This window comes from Megalobrama amblycephala, linkage group LG24 (assembly GCF_018812025.1).
Source record: "Megalobrama amblycephala isolate DHTTF-2021 linkage group LG24, ASM1881202v1, whole genome shotgun sequence".
Taxonomy (NCBI): domain Eukaryota; kingdom Metazoa; phylum Chordata; class Actinopteri; order Cypriniformes; family Xenocyprididae; genus Megalobrama; species Megalobrama amblycephala.
Window position 1 is genome coordinate 22,716,994 of NC_063067.1, and position 24,031 is coordinate 22,741,024.

The 24,031-nt window shown below is 37.2% G+C and overlaps 2 protein-coding genes across 2 annotated transcripts in view; both read left to right on the forward strand.

The window, feature by feature from the left end:
- Nucleotides 1-24,031, forward strand: part of iqsec1a (IQ motif and Sec7 domain ArfGEF 1a) — a 95,272-nt gene that overhangs the window by 10,958 nt on the left and 60,283 nt on the right.
- Nucleotides 6,769-18,629, forward strand: LOC125260230. Its single transcript, XM_048178477.1, has 3 exons — nt 6,769-7,045; nt 12,748-12,834; nt 17,904-18,629. Exons 1-3 carry the CDS (start codon nt 6,972-6,974, stop codon nt 17,965-17,967), a joined length of 225 nt encoding a protein of 74 aa, XP_048034434.1. The 5' UTR covers nt 6,769-6,971; the 3' UTR covers nt 17,968-18,629.

Below are 24,031 nucleotides of genomic sequence, written 5' to 3' on the forward strand. Positions count from 1 at the left end.
TATTCACAGACACTAGTCCATTCGACTGATTGTACAGCCCTACATTTGATTTATTCATACAAGGAATTTACCAAATTTACCATGGATTCCGCACTTCTGTCCGTGTTACATGTTTAAAATTATAACACACTGTATGGTGAGTGTCTACAGACAACAAATGACGTTCTTGTAGTTAAAGGCAGGGTAGGTAAAAAATGTATAAAAAACTTTTTTTTCAAAATTTGTTTAAACTTTATTTATATATCAATACATATTTAAAATGTAAGTACTCTGAAAAAGAAAGTATAAAAATCGAGTGTCTGTAGACCTCTCATGACTGTTTTAAAGACAGCTCATTATTTCCATTCACTCCACCCCCTCCCTTCTGGGCTCCTTCCAAAGCCACGCCCCCAAAACGCATGAACGTGCGACTCCGACCACTGAGCTGGAAGACGCATTATTTACCTGAGACGAGCGGAGAGGAAGGAGCACAGTGCATGTAGTGACATCATGTCAGAATCACATGTAATAAAAATAACTTTATAATTATGAAGATAAACATAATTTAATTCGCTAACAAGTTAGCTATCTATAAGGCAAAGCTAAAAACAGGTTGCATGATACATGTTTTTCCATTACCATCATTTACACTGTGATGAAGATGAATTTCGTGTAAGATTCATAACATATACGTTGTTCTACAGATAAACAGAGTAACATACACTCAAATATCAACTCTCAACTGCATTGCAGACACAAAATAATAACACACACATACAACAAAGTGTGTACGACACACACAGATACAAGATAAAGACATCAGTAAACATAGGTAGAGAATATAAAAACAAAACAAAGGCGAAAAAAAACGTGCAGGTAAACTTACAGGTGAACATGGTAAAAGAGTTAGACAGAGGGTAAATATAGTTCTAAGAAAAGTTCCTAGATGCGGAGTAACGTTAGGCCTACTATCTGTTAAACATGTATTTAGTTATCTAAAGCAAAATTATGCACAATTCAACACTATAGCTATCATCTTGAGCTAGGCCTATAGATTATTTATTGTCTCTACTACGGCTCGCTAAGTAATGTTATGTTAGCTATATTACGCAGCTACGTGTGCTAATGACACATGCTTCATGAAAAAATAAACAAAAAAATATGTATGATCAAAATACAAAAAGAAAGATTTACCTGTCCAGCAGAAATAAAGCCATCAAGGAGTCACTTTTCAGCCCCTTGAGTTCCCTCAGTTCTCGCCATCGCTGGAGAGCCACGCCGATATTAACTCGCGTTTTATTTCTTTGTTTATCCAAAGACTTTTTGTTCATTGCCTTTTCTTGTACTGTTACTGTCTTCCTTTTTTGCCTGGTTTGCCTTCACTAACTGCATAGGCCGGTACTGTGAATTTTGCTTGCTGTTTCTCTGCCATTGTTTTGGTATTCCTAGGATCCATGCCTCTTGAATTCCCCAAATCAAACGTGCGCGCGCAAGTGGGCAGGTCATGTGTGGCAAAAGGGTGGTTGCCATGGTTGCGAGAGAGTGACAGCCGCCTAAGCCAATCCTATGTTTCGTCCTGGATGGAAATAATGAGCTGTGTTTAATACAGATTAAACGGTCTAGAGTCACTCGATTTTTATACTCTTTTTATCAGAGTTCTTACATTTTAATTATGCATGTATATATATAGAAAGTTTAAACAAATTTGGAACAAAATTTCTTACCTACCCTGCCTTTAAAGGGTTAGTTCACCCAAAAATGTTGTTCCAAACCTGTATGAATTTCTTTCTTTCTGCTGAACACAAAAGAAGATATTTTGAAGAATGTTAGTATAAACAAATAGTTGATGGACCGCATTGACTTCCATAGTTTCTTTTTCTTCCAAACTATGCAAGTCAATGGGGTCCATCAAGTGTTTGGTTACCAACAAAATATCTTCTTTTGTGTTCAGCAGAAGAAAGAAATTCATACCATTTGGATCAACTTGAGGATGAGTAAAAAAATGACAGAATTTTCATTTTTGAGTGAACTATCACTTTAAACATGGTCAAGTCATCTGGCATGATCTCTGCATTTGTTTCTGAACTTGTGGTTAACTGTACTGCCACCTGGTGGCTATATTATGTTACATGCCAATGTAAGGAACCTCATCATTAAAGGGTTAGTTCACCCCAAAACGAAATTAATTACTCAACCTCATGTCGTTTCACACCCGTAAGACTTTCGTTCATCTTCAGAACACAAATGAAATCTGAGAGATGTCTGTCCCTCCATAGACTGCCTTTGCAACTACCACTTTGATGCTTCAAAAAGTTCATAAAGAGATTGGAAAACTAATCCATATGAATTGAGCGGTTTAGTCCAGATTTTCTGAAGAGACTCGATTGCTTTATATGATGATCAGATTTAATTTATGCTTTTATTCATTGAATTTATGCTTTTACCCTCCATTGACTGTCTTTGTAACTACCAATTGTAACTACTGATTGAATTTAGGCTTTTATTCACATGTAAATATTGATCAGCGAACATAAGCAGAAGCTCAACCGAACCTGAATAACACACAAGATCAAACCGTTGTTCGGTTGACCTTCTGCTTATGTTCGCTGATCAATATTTACATGTGAATAAAAGTCTAAATTCAATCTGTAGTTACAATTGGTAGTTGCAAAGACAGTCAATGGAGGGACAGATATCTTCATTTGTTTTCCGAAGATGTACAAAGGTCTTACAGGTTTGGAACGACATGAGGGTGAGTAAATGATGACATTTTCATTTTTGGGTGAACTATCCTTTTAAGCATATTACACATATAGTTAAAAGATATAGGCGCATTGCTTGATGTTTGTAGAGCCTTTAGTATTTTGGTCAGCCTTTTGACCACCTGACCTTGGCTCATTCCTGTGAATCATGAATCAGTGTCAAACTCTGCTCCTGTCCAGCAGAGTTCAGCTCCAACACACCTGCCTGGAAGTTTCTAATAATAGGCCCATTTCACATGAAGTCACGCAACTCCTGTGTCGACTCGAAGCAGTGTATTCTTACTTCCATCAGCTTAGTGGAATAGAGGATGACTGGAGCTGCATACTTTCATCTACATTCAAAGCGATCGCAAACGAACTTACCGGTCGGTGTGATTTGCCATTTGAATTTGGGGAGGAGTTGAAAATGAAGCACTGGAGTTGTTCACTTTCTGCTACCTGTAGTGACTCTTACACAGTGTTTGCAGATGAAGTTGGTTAGATGCATTTGTCAAATAAACAGACGTTTCAGACGTTTACATGTAGCAACAGAACGACTTCATTTAATACTTTATGTACTGCTTAATTCAGCGCCTGCATGTACAATAAAGGTCAGCATAATAAGCTTATTCTTTTTAAATACCATTACCAAGTCTTATTTTGATAAACATGACATAAGTAAGAATTATTTCTATATTTAATATAATAAATATATTTATACACAAAGACTTTTTTAATGTTATAAAAACAGATTTGTGAGCATTGGCAGAACTGAATAAGGTGAATAAATAAAAAGCACTCCATTGCTTTTTATTTTTAAGATACCATAGAGCGTTTTTTTTTTTCAAACCTGTCCTGGAGGACCACCAGCCCTGCACATTTTGTATGTCTCACTATATCTGACAGACCCACTTCAGGGCTTGCAGTCTCTACTAATGAGCTGATGATGTGAATCAGGTGTGATGGATGAGGGAGACATACAAAATGTGCCCTCCAGGACAGGTTTGAGAACCACTGCCATAGCACACTGTCACGATCACCAGCTGAAGGGCCCTGGTTGTCCACCAGAGGGCACTCCCCTATTGTTCATTTCCTGCTGTTTGATTAGAATTCTGGACTGTCCTTATAAATGCTGGATTTGGATCTTTACTCAAGTCTCAGAGCAGTTTCTTAACAGAAACATGTCCTTAAGCACAACTTCATCAAAAGGTACATGATAAGACAACTCACAGGATCGATGCACATATTCCTCGATCGTCAGGCTTCCTTGATGAAGCCGCAGTAGCTGGTTGATCAGGTCCATAATGGATCTGAGTCTCATTCAGCTGCTGAATTTGTACATGGTGAGGTTTTCTGTTATGAAACTGCTCCGAGACTTCAGTGAAGATCCAAAAGCAGCAGCATTTATTAGGGTAGTCCAGAATCCCAATCAAAACAGCAGGCAATGAACAATAGGGGAATGCCCTCTGGTGGACAACCAGGGCCCTTCAGATGGTGATAGTGACACACATAACAAACATTGTTATTTGTTACTTGTTATTACATAACAAGTTATGAAATAATCAATATTAATTCACAAATAAAGAAGAGGGCATACATGTATATTTTGAATAAAAGGATGATTTGGAGAAATTGTAGATGTCCATAGCTCTACAGCCTGAAAGTCCTTGCAGTGTTTCAAAATAAAGCTCAACTTTATTCTTCAGCTGATAATATTGGGTTTCCTTTCAGTCCACTTGAATTAATGGATGTGAAATTTGCCATGTAACATGAGAATACTTTCTATAAAATACTCTATGGACTCCTGTCCATGTCATTTTTCCCATAAGTAAAAAAAAAAATTGTCTTTTTAATGCAGAACAAGAACATCATATACACAGAAGTATACAGAGGATTTACACAGTATACTCACTGTTACAGTCATGTCAGCGTCAGATGAAATAAACCAAATAAATTATCCAGGGAAAAACATTAAATGAATGAATACATATTCTGTATTTCTCGTTTTATTTAAAAATTCATCATCTGAAAGCTGAATAAATAATCTTTCCATTGATGCATGGTTTGTTAGTATATGACAATATTTGGCAGAGATACAACGGTTTGTAAATCTGGAATCTGAAGGTGCAAAAAAAATCAAAATATTGAGAAAATCGCCTTTGAAGTTGTCAAAATGAAGTCCTTAGCAATGCATATTCACTCACAAAAATACATTTTTGATATATTTACAGTAGGAAATTTACAAAATATCTTCATGGATCATGATCTTTACTTAAAGGGATAGTTCACCCAAAAATGAAAATTTGATGTTTATCTGCTTACCCCCCGCACATACAAGATGTAGGTGACTTTGTTTCTTCAGTAGAACACAAATGATGATTTTTAACTCCAACCGTTGCCGTCTGTCAGTCAAATAATGTGAGTGGATGGGAACTTCTACTATAAGAGTAAATAAAACTTGCATAGACAAGTCCAAATTAAACCCTGCGGATCGTGACGACACATTGATGTCCTAAGACACGAAACAATCGGTTTGTGTGATAAACCGAACAGAATTTATATCATTTTTTTAACTCTAATACACCACTATGTCCAACCGTGTTCAGCATTCGCTTAGTGAGGTCTGATCGCGCTCTGACAGCGGCAGTGATGTCTCGCGCATATACTTCAATGAGAGCGAGACATCACTGCCGCTGTCAGAGCGCGATCAGACCTTACTAAGGAGTGCTGAACGCGGTTGGACATAGTGGTGTATTAATATCCTAATGATTTTTGGCATAAAAGAAAAATCGATAATTTTGACCCATACAATGTATTGTTGGCTATTGCTATAAATATACCTGTACAATTTATGACTGGTTTTGTGGTCCAGGGTCACATATATTGCATCGGTTCAGTTTAAAATGGTATGTAACATGATCTAAAATCTTCACACCATTAGTTCTTCTGAGTATTATATGTGATACTTACTTGTCCATTACCCTTAAATAACTCTCACTAGTACAGTAATACCATTATCATACCAGTTTCTAAAAATAAAGATTTGTTGTTAAACACAATATTCTTGTTATTCTACATAACACATTAATCAGTTGTTGGAGAGAATATATAAAATCATAGGTATATGTTGGAGAAAAATAAAATTACACAAACTAAAAAAAATATTAATAGTATAAACTGTGAACATAAGGTAGCTACAAGTATTATTTGATTAAATCTCAACATAATATATTATACACTATAGTTAAGCGTGATCTGCTGTGACGTCACAATCAGTTGAATTGTGGGATATAAAGCTGCTTGAAGTGTACAACAGAGTACGAGGGAACGAGGGTCTATCCACATAAACTGAAAAAAAAAGTGGAACTCGCTTCAAAATGGTGGCAGGGATTCCCAGAGGAGAAGTGCTTAGGGAAGTTCTGGAGTGTATGTCTAAATGTGGAGAGGAACGCACCCTTAGTCTGTCAGGAATACTCTGTTTAGTTCCTGTCTCTATGAAGCCCCTCCTTCTGATTGGTGGCTGGAGCGGTATGTTGTAATTGGTCAAGCGCTTCGAGCGTGTTTGGGAAATGCCCTGCCCCTTACCATAACTGCCAGTTTCAACACACTACTAACTCAACCAGGCCCCGCCCCTTTTTTCTGTGTATGAATTATTTAAATGAGGAATATTGTGAAGAAAACTCAAGACTACAATGGAGGTGTTTCAGGGAGTTCAGAAACAGTGACACTGATATAGAGAATAACACCCGCTGGAGGGACTTTGCAGAGCTTTTTAATGCTCAAACAGCAACATTACACACTAAAGAAAGATGAAGATGGAAACAAGCACAATAGGCCCCCTGTTGTTAATGCCGTTTCATTTTTCAGGACAGAAACACGTTCTCTCTTATCTTCTTGACCTCTGGCTGCTGATGTACTATTACGTGTGTAATGGGCTCTGTGTTCAGGAGCTCTCTCTCCACCTGTTTCTATGGAGACCAGAGAGCCAATCAGCCGCCTTGGCTGCGGACTGAACTAAAGCCTGCAGATGGAGGAGGCAGAGCATGTCTTACACATGAAGAAATCTCACATGCACTCACACGTGTGTTTCCATGTCCACACTCACACACACACATTCATAAATCAAGTGTGTGCTCCCCGCAGCATGTAACGAAGCGCCTCTTGCTTTGGGCTGCTGCTGATGCAAGTGCGTGATGCTCATGTGACGTCACGGGCCACGAACGGGGCTCTGTTTCACTGAGAGCAGCCTGAATGAGCGAGTGTACGCGCTCACGGCACACGAGCACACGCAGAGCCACGGCCATGGCGCACAGACTCAGCATGATGTGAGTAAATGATTCGATCTGCAGCAGTTCGCTTGCACACTGTTTTTACCACAGTGCACCTGTGCTTAATTGTGTTTTATGTGGATGCTTTTTGATGGGCTTGCAAGTGTGTGTGTGATGATAGGCATAATGATGGCGAAGCAGTTGTGGTCATGAAATGAGCAGGATGTGCTGCTGTAGTGAATGACAGTGATAGCGCTGTGTTTGAAGGTGTTTTCATGTATCATACAAAACATGAGGAGCTCAGTGTGTGTGTGTGTTTGGCTGGAGCTGATGTGCGTTATGACGCAATTTCACAGTCACATGCTTTGGAGCAGAATGTGCTGCTATAAACTGTGAGGTGTGATGCATTTATCCTTCATGTGCAGTATTTGTATGTTCTCGCTCTTTCCAGCATATAAAGCGTAACAGAGTACAAGCATCTGAAACAGCATCAGTGTTTGTTTATTTGACCCTCTCAAGGTGACCGAGGTTAAACTGAAGGACACATTAGCCCTAGTTCATGCTGGAGAGAATTTGCGCTGAAATGCTGAATTCAAGGTGATTTGGTGAGGAATGCTGGTGTACTGCACAGTGCCAACTGTTTACTGCTAGATATTGTTTTGTTGTTGATGTTGTTGCAAAAAACATGCAGTATGAAGTGTGCACTAATAAGTTTTCCTTTAGTAGTATGCTTCATTATATGATCTCATCACATCGCATTAGTAATTCAGCCAGTGGCATCCAGTTATCGTTATAATCAGAAATATATTTATTTTGTTATTTTGTGTTTCAAGACAGATGTTGTTGCTATAAAGCTCTTTGTCTCTGTACATGTATGTTACTTGTAGGGCTGCAAAATATCAATATGGCTATAATAATAAATATATAATAATAATAATAATAATAAATATAGCTAGCTGCAAGCAGCCATTAAGGGGCCACACACAATAAAGCAAGTAAGAAGTAAAATCATCAGTAAAATATAGCATTTAAAGGAACACTCCACTTTTTTTGAAAATAGGCTCATTTTCCAACTTCCCTAGAGTTAAACAATTGAGTTTTACTGTTTTCGAATCCATTCAGCTGATCTCCTGGGTCTGGCAGTACCACTTTTAGCGTAGCTTAGCATAGTTCATTGAATCTGATTAGGCCGTTAGCATCTTGCTCAAAAAATGACCAAAGAGTTTCAATATTTTTCCTATTTAAAACTCGACTCTTCTGTAGTTACATCGTGTACTAAGACCAACGGAAAATGAAAAGTTGCGATTTTCTAGGCCGATATGTCTAGGAACTATACTCTCATTACGGCGTAATAATCAAGGAACTTTGCTGCCGTACCATGGGTGCAGCAGGCGCAATGATATTACTCAGCGCCTCTCACAAATGTCTCCATGGTTGCAAGGCACGCTCCCTCTGCAAACAGGGTCACAGCTGCTGCGTAATATCATTGAGCCTGCTGCACTCATGATACGGCAGCAAAGTTGCGAGATGCTATTGGTCTCATCGGATTCAATGAACTATGCTAAGCTATGCTAAAAGTGCTACCGCCAGACCCAGAGATCGGTAAAACTCAACTGTTTAACTCTAGGAGAGTTGTAAAATGAGCCTATTTTCAAAAAAAGTGGAGTGTTCCTTTAATTTCATATACTTTTTTGAAGTTAGTGGCAATTTAATATTTTGTTCAGCTATAGCGCCACCAACAGACTCAATCCCACCACTTTTTTTATTTGTCCTCAGAGTGTGCCCATTAATAAGTGTCAAATTTGGTGAAAATATCTCATTTCATTTAGAAGTTATAGATATGTATATGTATATAAAAACATAAGTACATAAAAAAATGACCCATGTACAACTTTGATTGCATTTTCTTGCCACTTAATATCAAAATGGCATTTTGGCATTAGCATATAGCCAACGACCTATGTTTCTGAATTTCCTACAGTGGTTTCATCTCGATCGAACTAACAGTTTCGAAGATATCACGAACGTTGTTTTAACGCTAAATCGCAACGTTGCACAAACCATAAGGCGAAACCTAGCATGTTAAGTATTGTAAGACTCAAGGATTCAGGCAAGGATTCAGGAATCTAAGGAGATGACTCACATGAAAATAAGTCAACCACAACAAAAGTTATGAGCATATGAATATTTGATTTTGCCACTAGGTGGCGCTGTCTCGAAACCTCTTAGGCTCCTTCAGGGCATCATGCTGATGACCCATACTAAGTTTCGTAATGATACGTTAATGTGTAAAAAAAAATAATAATAATAATTTTGCTACAAAATGCAAATGGCTGATATCATCAAATCGGATATCATTCAACTCGGCATGCTGTCCTGAATCTAACAAGACCAGTTTTATAATTTTTGGCCAAACCTTGTGGAAGTTATCTCCGTTATAGCCTCAGGTCAAACCAAGTTTGGTCAATATACTCTTAAAGCGTTGCGGTGATATAGCCTCACGTCCAAACTGGCATGCTCTTCTTCAAATTTGTTTGTGTGTTATTCGAGAATGTTTGGGTTTATCAAAAACCTTTTGATAACTTTTTGCCAAAAAAGTCTAAAGATGATCTGATTTGATTTTCATGAAAGAGCTAGAAGGAGCTTCTTGGATGAGCTAGAAAAAGTAGATTTTTCGGTGGCAAAATTTGGTGGGAAAAGCTTCATGTAATTTTGGACAAGTGGTGGTGCTAAGGAGTTTGATCTAGAGACACCAAATTTGCTGTAGTTAATTTTGTGACTGTCCTCTATCAGTGTACCAAATTTCATAAATGCCATAGACTCGAGCGGAAGAATAATAATAATAACGCCAATGGACATCTTTGGTGCTTGGCCCTGAAATAACAAGAAATATTGTAATATTTCACTGTAAAATAAAAACATTGATTTGTGATTTAATATATTAGCGTCCGGCCATATCACAATTTCAGTTTTATTCTGATTACTCTTGCAGCCCTGCTTCTGTTAGTATGATTCACTGAAGGACACATTGTACTGAAGTGATGTTGAAACTGATAAACACTTGAAATCAGTGTCACACACAGTGACAATTACATTTCACATTGAGTTAAAAGACCCCATGAAACCACTAAACAAGCACAGTTCTGCCCTGTGGTGACACGTTTGCTCATGAAACAGTTGGGACAGCTGTTTTTGTATTTTTTGTATTTTAAATAAGCAATACCTTGCTGAAAAACCCTGCATAAACCAGCATGAATTCCATGTTGGTCCAGGCTGGTTTGAGCTGGTATAGTGCTGGTCTAGCTGGTGGAGCAGCCTAGTCATGCTGTTCTCAAACAAAACTGAGCTGGTCTAGCGGGTCTACAGGCACTCCTGCTTAACATGCTGGCATTGTTGGCAACAAACATACCCAGCATGCAAAACATACCTTATGCTAGTGACCAGCAATCCTGGATTTTTTCAACAGGGTAGCCTTTATTTCATGTTTCAGCCATGAACTTTATTTGCCACATATTTCTAGCAGGAAGCCAATAGGGTTGGGTGATTTTTCAGATTTTTTTCAATTAAATGTTTTGCCTTTGTTTTATTATTTTTAAATCAAGAAATCACGATTTTGAATAAAAATGTTAGCAAACTTTACAATTAGACATGTTGACAATATAGCAATGATAACCCATAAAGGTGCCCTAGAATCAAAAATTGAATTTACCTTGGCATAGTTGAATAACAAGAGTTCAGTACATGGAAATGACATACAGTGAGTCTCAAACACCATTGTTTTGTCCTTCTTGTGTAAATCTCATTTGTTTAAAAGACCTCCGAAAAACAGGCGAATCTCAACATAACACCGACTGTTACGTAACAGTCGGGATCATTAATATGTACGCCCCCAATATTTGCATATGCCAGCTCATGTTCAAGGCATTAGACAAGGCAGTATTAACATCTGGATGTGCACAGCTGAATCATCAGACTAGGTAAGCAAGCAAGACAATAGCGAAAAATGGCAGATGGAGCAATAATAACTGACATGATCCATGATTACATGATATTTTTAGTGATATTTGTAAATTGTCTTTCTAAATGTTTCGTTAGCATGTTGCTAATGTACTGTTAAATGTGGTTAAAGTTACCATCGTTTCTTACTGTATTCACGGAGACGAGAGCCGTCACTATTTTCATTTTTAAACACTTGCAGTCTGTATAATGCATAAACACATCTTCATTCTTTATAAATCTTTCCAACAGTGTAGCATTAGCCCGTTAGCCACGGAGCATATAGCCTCAAACAAATACTATACTCACATGATCCGACGCATGCATGCAGTATGCATGACGAACATCTTGTAAAGATCCATTTGAGGGTTATATTAGCTGTGTGAACTTTGTAAATGCACTTATAGTCGAGAGCTCGGGGGGCAGGGAGCGTGTGATTTAAAGGGGCCGTGCGTTGAATCGGTGCATAGTTAATGATGCCCCAAAATAGGCAGTTAAAAAAATTAATTAAAAAACATCTATGGGGTATTTTGAGCTGAAACTTCACAGACACATTCAGGGGACACCTTAGACTTATATTACATCTTGTAAAAACTGGTTCTAGGGCACCTTTAAGAAAAGAAAATGATCCGACCACATGATGGCGCGCCTGAACACATCACTAGTCGCATCACTAGGCTGTTCACTCAGAAATTCGTTATTGCATTGAAAAAAAGAGAAACAGGCAGTGGAATGGGAAAAAAGCAAAGTTATTAAATGCAAGTTGAACTTTTTTGTAAACTTGACTACCGCGTTTCATGGGTGAGACGCTGCAAAAGACATGAGTGCAACAGCCAAACACGTCTGCCAGACAGAAACAGAAACAGAAATTTCACATAAACATGTAACACAAAAAACAAATTCTAAATTGTCAAAGCAAAGAACATTAATCATAAATTATCAAATTAATTAAAACAATTAATTAATTTATATTATTTCTGAGTATGTTTAAGATAAGTTTGTACAATATGTGCCTTCATATTTCGTGCATATTTTCTAAGTCATTTGTTTTACATTTACACCATGTTGATCACTTCAGGTGTGGTGCACTTGGAATAGAACTGTTTTTAACCAGGGAATCTTACTTGAATCATATTGTAGTTATGTTTTTTTAAGTTAAACATGAAATTGTAAATCGGTCAATCGTTCTGAAAAAAATCAAGATTCTATTTTTTTGCTGCGGTCACTCACGAGAAGCAATTATGTGTGACAAACACTGGAATGCTCTAATGACATCTGTGAACTTTCCCTGTTCCATCCTGAAGTGTATGAAAATGTGCGTCTGAGACTGAAGCAGTGACGCTGTGTGTTTGATGGCAGTCTGGTGCAGAGTTACATAAAGACCTGAGGACTCATGGAGAAATGAACTCATATCTTCACCTGTCATTTACTCATCGATATCAGACACAAACACTCATTTCTGTACATGAAATGTACACAGCAAACCCTTTCAAAAGATGAGAGCGATTATAATGTTATCTGGAGATGAGAATATGTATTTTAATTCCACTAACAGCAAACCATTGGATATTTCCATTGTCTAAACACATCACCTGACCTCATCAGATTCTGTCTTGTGTGTATTTGAATCATCTTAGAAACACAATGGCATAGCAGTGGCCAGAGTAATCTAGACATCAGGAAGCTGATGGGGTGAAGTGTGTTTATAGTGTTGAGTAGATGACGGCGGGTGTATGACGTGTTTGTTTCTCCTTGTGTCGTAGGTATGTAAATGCTTTGCACCAGTACTGCTGTCCTGCGCCGTGTCGCTCTAAGCAGCTAGCTGTACCTGCTCCTCTCTCTGAGTGCAGGTAAGAGGCGCTCACTGTCCAGACCGACAGAGGCTTCTCATCACACTCAATTCAGTTAGAAAACAGTTACGTCACGTTCTCTCACTAGCAGTATTATTGTTCACCATGTTATAGTAAAGTCAAAGGATTAGTTCACAATTTATTCACCTCCATGTCATCCAAGATGTTTATGTCTTTCTTCAGTTGAAAAGAAATTAAGGTTTTTGGAGGAAAACATTCCAGGATTTTTCTCCATATAATTCAATGGGTTGAAGGTCCAAATGTCACTTTCAGTGCAGCTTCAAAGGGCTCTACACGATCCCAGACGAGGAATAAGGGTCTTATCTAGTGAAATGATCGGTCATTTTCTAAAAAAAATTACAAATTTATATACAGTTACAACCACAAATGCTCGTCTTGCTGCTCTGCGATGTGCCACGCATTACGTAATCATGTTGGAAAGGTCATGCGTGACGTAGGTGGAAGTACCGTGGTAAGGAGAAAAACTTTTTCTCCTCCAGCTTCAAAATTGTCCAACATCTTTTTTTACCTTTTTTTTATCATGTGTGTAAAGGGCATTTGACTTAGTCTTTGCACGCTCGCTTTGTAGACACTGGATCGCCTACGTCACGCATGATCTTTCCAACGTGATTACGTAATGCGTGGAGCATCTCAGAGCAGTGCAAGACGAGCTTTTGTGGTTAAAAAGTATATACATTTTTTTTTTTTTTTTTTTTTTTTTTTAAGAAAATGGCCGATCATTTCACTAGATAAGACCCTTATTCCTCATCTGGGATCATGTAGAGCCCTTTGAAGCTGCACTGAAACATTTAAACAACTACACTGACATTTGGACCTTCAACCCATTGAACCCCAGTGAAGTCCACTATATGAAGAAAAATCCTGGAATGGTTTCCTCAAAAACCTATTTATTTCTTTTCAACTGAAGAAAGAAAGACAAACATCTTGGGTGACATGGGGTGAGTAAATTATCAGGAAATTTTATTCTGAAGTGAACTAATCCTTTAAATGCATTTCATCAACTTGTTTCATATTTTGTTGTGTCTTATACTGCGTTCACGGCATGTCGTTATTACCGTAAATTTGAGATAACAAGACGTGACGTTCTATTCGGAGTTGTTCACGTCCTTGGACTGGGAAATGCATTTCTATTGGCAACACTATCAATGTCTAAATGAATCTGTAGTGGTCAGGAGGTACAGGTAGGAGCTCTCAGAATATTCCCAGATTACAAGTTGTAATTACGAGCTCTATAAGAACGCGAACGCTTTTTACAAGGTTTTACAAATCTCGCAATTTCAACATGGCGTGAACGCACCCTAATTTTAAAGGTTTAATGTATAATAATTTTCAATAATAATAATGTTGGCTAGCTTGATCTCAGATAATATGATGGTACCTGAAACTGTTTGTTTAAGGGTAGATAACATACTTTGTTGTTGAAGAGCTTTCAAACTTTGTTAAAGCTGTTAGTTCAAATGAAGAACTATCTGTAGTGTCAGAACAGATATTTTGAAATGTGACGTGTTTTCTCCTGACATGTTTTTATTAGACAGTTTACTGTAATTCCAGTTCATGAGAATGATTTTTGTTTGTTTCCATACTATCAAACTGCCAAACAAGTCTTGAAATGACTTATGATTTGATAGAAGATACTGTATGTACATAATGTACATTACAATTCAAATTATTTAAACCCACAAAACTGCAATAGCTTTTTGATGATGATTTTGTCTAAATGAAATCTGAAGCATTGTGAATGGTTCAATGGGATCTCCAGCTGAATTTATGGGTCTTAATCTCTTGTTAAACTCCTGTTATTTACATCAGGTGATGAATGATTGAACGATTTCTGTGACCTGGGAGAAGCTGTCAGTTTTAACGGTAGTGACTGTCAGCACAGTTAACCACTGCTGCGTGAACGTCTTTGCATGTGGCTCAATCTGCTTCATAGTTGAGTAGTCACCGTTGGCACTGGATTTACAATATAAAAGGAACCACAATTTATGATAATTTATATTTTATGTATGTTCTGCAGTTGTATATTTCATTAGATTTGTTTAATATTTTCCTTGAGGTTTTGAAGCTTCTGCATTGTAGAGTCTGAGATTCATAGTTTTTTTACAGATGTCTGTTGTCTGTCCTGTTATTCTCATGAACTGGAATTTCATTAACTTATTTTTTATTATTATTATTATTAAAATAACATGATGTGAGCCATGTGTTATTATAGACCAATCTTTTGTCAATGTCACAGCATATGTTACATGCAGAAGTGATGGCAAAAATAACCCGGTATTCTCAAAAACTGATGCAAACAGCATAAACCCAACACTGTCTTGTCAGTTTACAATGTTGTGTACAATGTACAATGTACAACCCGTTCTCACTCCCAAAGGCATCCCATACTACACTGTAAACCCAAATAAGTTGGGCTAACTCAAAAAATTTGAGGTAATCAGTTACATCACATTTTTTGAGTAATTATGTTCCCAATTGTAAGTAAGCAGAACTATCAAGTTTTGAGTTTGTAGTACTCATGCATGTTAATTGCTCCTAACATGAAGTACTGAGTTAGCAATTAACATAAAAAATGTAATAACTTTTTTTTTTTGAGTTCTTGCAAATCAAATGAGTTTATTGTAAACCCTAATAAGCTGTCAGAACTCAAAAAAAGTTAAATAAGAATTTAAGTTAAAAAACTCAAAGTTTAAGTAAGATTTTTATTTTGTACATTTTCATTGTTCTTAACTTGAAATATTTGAATACACTAAATTATACATTTAACTTAAAATTATCTCAATGTAAATATTTTGCTAGCTATATGTCAACTTGTTAATTTGCTAACATGTTAACAAAAGCATGTAATTTACCTGCTCTCAAACCAAGCAGCATGTGCTACTTGTCAACATGATGGTAGCTCTCCAAAAACCCACATAAACAGAAACTCTTCTAAATTAGCATAACAAAACATGAATCACTACTAAATCTCCCACTTAACATTAATCTTGCACAAAAAAGCATTTACTCTCCCTTTCGAGTGCCACGGGCAAAGCATGCTGGGAAATGGAAATCCCAGCACAGTTTCAGTTAAACTTAAGTTGGTCTAAATTAAAAGAAATGTGTTCATAAAACTCAAAACAATGAAACAGTTCAGTTTACTTGAAATGTCAGTGCTGTGAACTTAAAAGAAAAAGTTCTAAATACTCATAACAGTTAATTTAACTGAACTCATTTGTTTAATTTAAGTTTGTCCTACTCAAACTAATTAATTTTTTTCAGTGTTAGGGTTTACACTGCTTGTTTGAGTGCTCTGCATGCACCATAACTATGCTGAACGCCTGTTTTTGATCATCATCTCTATCTGCCATAACGCTCATATCCTGCACTCGTGTCAAGTATATGTTCAAACATTATCTCCTGAAAAACTCCTATGACAAATTTGATGTCAAATGCTATTGTCCCAGTGAGGTTAGCATGTATATTTGGTGGGATTTATTGCGATTTGGCTAGCTTTTTTTTTTTTTTTGCGTACAACATTTTGCCAGTTTTTGCCATCATTTAGTGTACATGTGCTGCAGTGTTTGTAGACATTGGAATTGGTCTATAATCAGAATTATATATATGTAAAGCTTGCTTGAATGAGAAGTCAAATGATGTATGCTTTAGGATGCCTAGACCAGTGGTTCTCAACTGATGGGTCATGACCCAAAATGAGTCCAGGTCTTTTTGAGGAATAAAAGCGAGTAATAAAATGCAACCACAAAAAAAATTGGCTTATCAACCTTTAAAAATGAAGAGGAAACATTTTTCATATTTGTTATTGTTGATGTCCAACCAAACATATATTTTGGCACATTTATGATACGCCAAATGATACAGATGCCAACAAGACATGCCTTCATCCTCCAAAAAAATAAAAGCTAACAAAAAAAGCACACAGTTTACATTAAATACAGGTACTTCACATTTGTGCTGAACAAAATGGTCATTTCCCTTATTTATTTACTCTTATGTCATGTTCAGTGGCGGCTGGTGGGGGACATTTTTGAGGAGGCTGAGGTGGAAATTGACTGATCATTAGCTGTGATAAAGCAATTTTAGACTTGGGTTTATCACAGTTGTTGTGATAATCACACTACTATATATGGAAAATATAAAGACTTGATAACTGACAGCACCTTGTGTTTCCGATCACCAACACTTGTCAACGTAGGAAACTATTTGAACAAATCACACAGTGCCGTCTACAGAATAAAACCAATACATGTATGAATGGAAGGCCCCATTCAGTCTAACATTTATACTCGTCTATTTTTAGAGGAACACCATCCTCCGCTCCTTCATGTTGCAAATTTATAGGCCCTGTCATACAAACGTCCAGTCGCTTTGAGGTTCATTCAGTAATTTGGATTCCATTGATATTTTGGCCGAACGGGAGAGTATGTTTTTAGTTTTTAATAATCCAGACCCGCTTTTACAGTGAGGTTTAGCTTCTCTCATAACCAGTGGCAGGCTTGTTTCAGTGTGATAATGACAGCTAATTGGTTTTAGGAATGGCAGATCAATGCTTTTGTTTGTAATTGGTTATTTTTGAGGAACACATTTCAATTTGCCTCCCTTCGGCCTTTTTTGGAAGTGTTTTTATGGAAGCATATGACTATTTGAATATCCATTCTGATTGGTCAGTTTAGTAATGAGAGGAGTCGTTATGCTCTCAGCCTCCTCTAGCACTGCGTGTAAATCAATAATATGGAATCACATTGTATTGCGCATTAAAAAAAATGTATTATGGTATTATGGCTTTACCTACAATCATTTTTGAGTATTTTTTAAGGAGCCTCTGTTCCTCTGACGGTCCGCCACTGGTCATGTTAATAATTTTGCATCTATGCAGTTCATGGTCATATAAAACATTTTTGTTCACCTTTGTACATTAATAATTTTGCTGTTGTGTTACACGACACTTGATGTCCAGTGTAAAATTTGGGTCCTGAAGCAATACTTGCTGAGAACCGCTGGCCTAGATGCATTATGTGTGCTGTTCTTATAGTGTGCTTCTCTCACAGGAATGAGAATGTGCTGCATCAGTTCTGTTGTCCTCCATCTGGAAGCAGCAGTCCTTCAAGATAGCAGGAATAATATCTCCAGCCCAGCCAAGGATCTGTCCTCTCTCACAAAGCGTTCTTCTAATAGAGCTACATGCATTCATCCATCCATCTATTCATCTCCTGAGGGAACAGTGTGTTCCTCTGGGGAATAAACATCATTGTGTGTGCTGTTGCATTCACACGTAGGACAGATGGAAATCTATCTGCAGTAGTTCATTTAAAAGTTCAGTCCATAAACGCTGGAAGAACACAACCGTAGTGCTAGAACTGAAATCATGCAGTCGAGTGTTTAACCACAAACGTGTACCTCTAATACAAAGATACAGAGTGTATTTTGGACGGTGTGGAAGAATGAAAGAGCAGATTCTCAGAGTGATGCATGACATGAAAAAGCAATATCTATTTAAACATCAATTAATGTATCACAACTGTATTTGCTTTGCCTGATATCATAGCTTATGGTCTTGAATATGTAACCATTCAAATTAAAAGCTTAATTTTTGACCCTCTTGTATATGATTTTTTTTTAACATCTGTTAAATTGTTTTTCTTTTTCTTGTGCATTGTTTTCTAGTTATTCTTGAGCGATTGATAAGGACTGTGTTCATACTGCTCAGTATGTTCTGTATACTTCTTACTGTGTTTTTAGTGAAAGCTTGTAACAATAAAAACAGGAGTATGCTATATGTTTGCCACATGATCTCATCACATCACATGTGAGTGGCATAAGCTCATCATATATTTATCTTGCAGTTTTGTTATCAAATTTTGCGGAAAACCTTCAAGTAACGAACAAGTTCGCGGCTGATATTTTTCCTGTTCATTCTTCGCACTGTAAATGGAAGGTAAAGCTGAGCGGATTGCAATTTGAAAAGCAGAACATAAAATGGCAAGTATGTCCAAATAGGCAGTATTTATAAAAGGATTAGGTGAAAAAAACTCAGCATGTTGTGTTGTAGGTCATGTGACGCTGCCAGGATGCTATGTTGTAAGTAGTATGTCATACTACATGCATACTTTATAGAATGTTTATTAAATGTCCATAAGTACTTCATCAAATGCAAAAGTTTAACAGTACATCATTTTGGACAGAGTATGTGAATTGTTGCATTCTGCACATTTTTATAAACTAACACAAAGGACAATCTTATACAGGAAATTAATGTACAGTTCACAGAATGTATGAGTAGAGGCCCTAGCTAACAGGGAACATTCACAGAACTTTGGCTAATGTTCTGGCAAGTTATGAACAAATGTTCTACCAGTAAAGTTAACAAAATGTTCTTTCAAAGTTAGTATTTAAAATGCTAGCACAAAAACATTATTTATACATCGTTCATGGAACATTTTTTTTTTCTGAAACGTTTTAGTTGGACATTCCTCTAATGGTTTTTAAATGTTATACTTGTTACTTTTGAACGTTCTCTGAACATTCTAAAACATTCCCATAATGTTTGCAAAATGATAAAATGAAATGTTCCCTTAAAGGGGCTCTATGTAAGATTTTTACTTTAATAAAGCATAAAAATACCCAATATGTTTGCAGATATTTAGTAAACATGCTAAGTTCACCTACATGTTCCTCAGAAAAACAACGCTACATCCAGATATTCTACTTTGAAAATGTGCGTTCCGTGTTGGAATGTCTTTGTTTTGGTCTGTGCAAACCAGTTTATCCAATAGTATTTCGACATCACAGGTTGCCAGTTTTTGCCGTATTGCAGCCATGGAAACCAGCAAACAAACTGGGTCAGAGAATCGCAGATTCTGACCCAACCTAAAAAGCCTCTGCATCCATCTAAAAATCTCTATGAACAACAGCATATTAAAACACAAATAAATCAACTCATCAGCTTACAGTGTGTAAGTCTTCTCAGCTTTCATTGTCAATTGCGCTCTCTCTTGTTGCGTGTCCTTGGCCACCCGCATCTTTGAACGAAGGGGCGGGGCAAACAATATTTTGAATTTGGACTGCAGTACCTATTTCGACCACTGGGTGTCATTCCTACATAGAGCCCCTTTAACGTTTACATAACCAAGAAAAAAACTTTTTAAAAAACATTTAAAACCTGGAAGTTTAAAATGTTCAGAGAAAATACAGAAATAATGTTTTTATAACTCAATGGGAACGTTAATAAAACATTCTTAGAACATATTTTTGTTAGCAGGGTCTACAGAGTTTTAGTGTTTTATTATTTTACCACCAACTATTCTCCTGTCCTACATGTCTTTGGATTTTGGGGGGGAAATGGAGCACTAGTTACAGACCATTATTCAGTATGCTGGTCCTAAGCAGAGAATTCTGGTGTGCTGGTGATATATAAGCTAGCTTAAAGGGTTTGTTCACCCAAAAATTAATTTTCTGTCATTAAGTACTCACCCTCATGTCGTTCCACACCCGTAAGACCTTCGTTCATCTTCAGAACACAAATTAAGATTTTTTTTTTAATGAAATCCGAGGGTTTCTGATCCACTCATAGGCAGCAACATCATTGCACCTTTTGAGGTCCAGAAAGGTAGTAAAAACATTGTTAAAACAGTCGACGTGACTGCAGTGGTTCAACCTTAATGTTATGAAGCGACGAGAATACTTTTTATGCACAAAAACAAAACAAAAATAACAACTTTATTCAACAATTTCTTCTCTCCCCTCAGTCTCCTACGCTGTCAGTCTTTAGTTGCTGCCTATGTGTGGTTCAGAAACCCTCGAATTTCATCAGAAATATCTTAATTTGTGTTCTGAAGATGAACAAAGGTCTTACGAGTGTGGAACGACATGACACCATCATGTCACCCTCAGTAATTAATGACAGAAATGTCATTTTTGGGTGAACTTACCCTTTAACCACTTTTAACCCACAGTTAGAACAACATTTTGCAATTGTAGTCTATAAGTAGGGTTAGTACCTCTTTTTATCCAGGGTTATGAAACCCTGCAGTGTTAACTCTGCATTGCCATGCCAGACTTGTGCAGTGTGAAACAATGAGGTGTTAGCCAAAACATTCTATCAGGGCTGGGCAACTCTGGCCCTCAAGATCCACTTTCCTGCAGAGCTTAGCTTCAACCATGATCAAACTCATCTTCTTGTAACTATCTAGTACTCCTGAAGACCTTCATTAGCTTGTACAGGTGTGTCTGATTAAGGTTGCAGCTAAACTCTGCAGGAACGTGGATCTTGAGGGCCAGAGTTGCCCAGCCCTGAGCTAGATGCCCTGCTGAATATCCAGGATTGCTGCCTGTGGACCAGCTATACCAGCTCATTTTTGCTTGAGAAGAGCATGACTAAGCTGGTCCAACAGCTAGACCAGCATAAAACGATCTCAAACCAGCTTAAACCAGCCTGGACCAACATGGAATTCATGCTGATTTATGCTGTACTTTTCAGCAGGGTATCAACAGCCAATCGTTTGCCTCATATATTTACACACTTTGGGCAATTACTGAAACACCACTTGCTGTTTAAACAGTATTTTCATTTAAAAAAATCTAACGCGTGAAATGTTATGCTACATAGTGCATCAAAATGCAGTGTCATCAGTCTGCCTAAAAGAACACAGAACATTCAAATGTTTTATGCAGTATTTAAATGTGGTAGGGAACAGGTGTAAATTCTTTCATATGAACTAACGTTTTGAAAATACTAACATTTTCATAAATCCAAAAATTTACCTCAGTGAATGATTAACACATAAATCTGTTCTGCTCGTGTTTCATGAATCAGGCCCGATGCTTTTAAATTAAAGTTGTTCCTGGTGACCAGAAGGAAGTCCAACTGTGTGGTCTCTTCACTGCCTCTGGCCGTTGTCTGCGACCGGCTTGCTTCTCAGCATTCTGTGGAGGATGCTTGATTTTTAAGCATGCATTGTTGACTTTAAGCATCCTCTGCTGAAGTGATCAAACTTGGAAGGTTTAAAACTAAGTTATGGTTCTAAAATGGTTTCAATTCTATCTAAGTGATAGATACTTTTTAGCTATGGAAATTCGACCTCTGGCAAAAGACTTCTTCCTTGGGGGTTTCCGCAAGGCTCTCTCCTTGCTCCTAACCGTCTTTTCTCTATATTTGCTTCCACTGGGTAGCATTTTTAGGAAGAACTGGGTGTCGTTCCACTGTTATGCTGATTACACTCAATTATACTTACCATTAAGGCATTCTACCAACTTATTGGATTCATTATTAGCGTCTCTTAAGAGATATCAAAAATTGGATGCTGTTAATGTTTTTTAAAGTTAACGAGGACAAAACAGAGGTGATTTTCTTTAGTCAAGCAAATGGCTCAATTACGGTCCTTTTAAATTTGAGCTCCTTGGCACCATACTCTAAAATGTTGGAAAGGGATTTAGGCTTTTTAATTGATGATAACTTAAAAATGGTTAAGCAAATTAACTCGGTGGTCCAGGCTTGTTTTTATAATTTGAGTCTTTTAGCTAAAATTAAGCCCTTTTTACCAAATTCAGACTTTGAAAGAGTTTTTCACACTTTCATCCTTTCACGGTTAGATTAACTCTCTGTATATTTTGGCATCCCTAGCACGTTTACAAATAGTACAGAATGCGGCGAGGCTTCTGAAGAGGCTAAAGAAACACAAATCTATCACTCCAGTATTTGCCTCTTTACATTGGCTCCCAGTCCATTTCAGAATTAAATTTAAAATTTACTTTTTTGTGTATAAATCTTTAAATAATCAGGCTCCCCCTTATCTTGCAAATTTACTGCTTCCACATAATCCTCCTAGAACATCGAGATCAGAAAATTAAAAACTCCTCATAGTGCCTAGGACAAGATGTAAACAAAAAGCCTTTGCAATAATAAGTCTGAAACTGGAATGAGCTGTCTTTATTCTTTAGGTCTCCCAAGTCTCTACCAGTGTTCAAAAATTAGCTTGAAAGCACATTTATTGTTGGTAGCCATTAGCAACTTTTAAAATTTTGTGTTGTACATGTGGTGTTTTATATGTAAATTGTGTTTTACTCTTGTTTCATGTGTAAAGCACTTTGGTCAACTTAATTTTTTTTTTCGCTATATAAATAAAACACAAGACATTTTGGACGCACTAATCAATCTCTATTTTAAATATGAAGAGTTCAGATGCAAAAACTGCTAAACACCACCTCCATCAAAAATGAGATGATATTGAGCGAACGCTCTCCGCACATTGTATACATTCATCAAATGCTTTCACTTCAAATCCTCTAAATCCCAGCGTCAGCCCATTCAGAAATACCGGTTCATTGGCAGAAACCGCTAAACGCCACTTCCCTTTGCCAGCAAAAGCCTGAAAGTCCACAGAAGAACCAAGTGAAAGATAAGAATTGAATCATATGATTTCAAGATGAATGACGGTGTGCATATGAGCCGGTTTTCAATTTTTATCATGTTTTGTCCACCATTACAATGACAGGATTTCATGAGTAGCAAATAAAAGTGTTCCTTTTGCTGCTGTAAAACCGACAGAAACTGTCGTTTTACTGTCTTGTTGTCCAAAGAGGTGGACATGGAGGTTTTTGCAAAAAAGGACTCATGGACTTGTTGCTGCTTTTGCAGCAAAAGACAGTCACATTTGTTAAATACCAATGAATTGACTAAAGTGACATTTTTGAAAATAAGGCATTTCAATAACTGACTAATAACCTTTTCATTGCCATTAAAGTGAAATTACTGAACCTAAACGTAGGAGCCTGGTAAAAAATGCTCATTTAAAAGAAAACATGTCAGACAGACTTCCAAAGGAACTCTTCATATATTGGGTAGATAGGTGGTGAATTGGTATTCAGCCCTTCTTTATAATATTCTGGTCCCGTGATCTGAATAATGGCCATTTTGAAGGTTACCTGAGCTTTACTGATGGGTCTGATGGAAACATAGCAATTGAGAAATGCTGGTTTAGTTTATTGAAAGACTGCCTTACTTTTCAATGCAGTAGAATTAAAATACAACGTGGTTTATGTACATGACATCATAGTATTGAGGGAGTCCCTCCCCTCAAACAGCCGAACCACCAGGGTATTGTCAGCAAACCATTTGCAAGTTCAGTAGTGATGTTGTTGCCAGGCAACCGGCATTCAGCATATATAGGTGGAGATCTCT

Bases quoted from the DNA above. Each gene is read 5' to 3' on its own strand.
- LOC125260230 (XM_048178477.1), top strand. From the start codon at position 6,972: ATGAGCGAGTGTACGCGCTCACGGCACACGAGCACACGCAGAGCCACG. The intron at 7,046-12,747 runs GTGAGTAAATGA...CTTGTGTCGTAG, and splicing joins GCGCACAGACTCAGCATGAT to GTATGTAAATGCTTTGCACC. The intron at 12,835-17,903 runs GTAAGAGGCGCT...CTTCTCTCACAG, and splicing joins GCTCCTCTCTCTGAGTGCAG to GAATGAGAATGTGCTGCATC.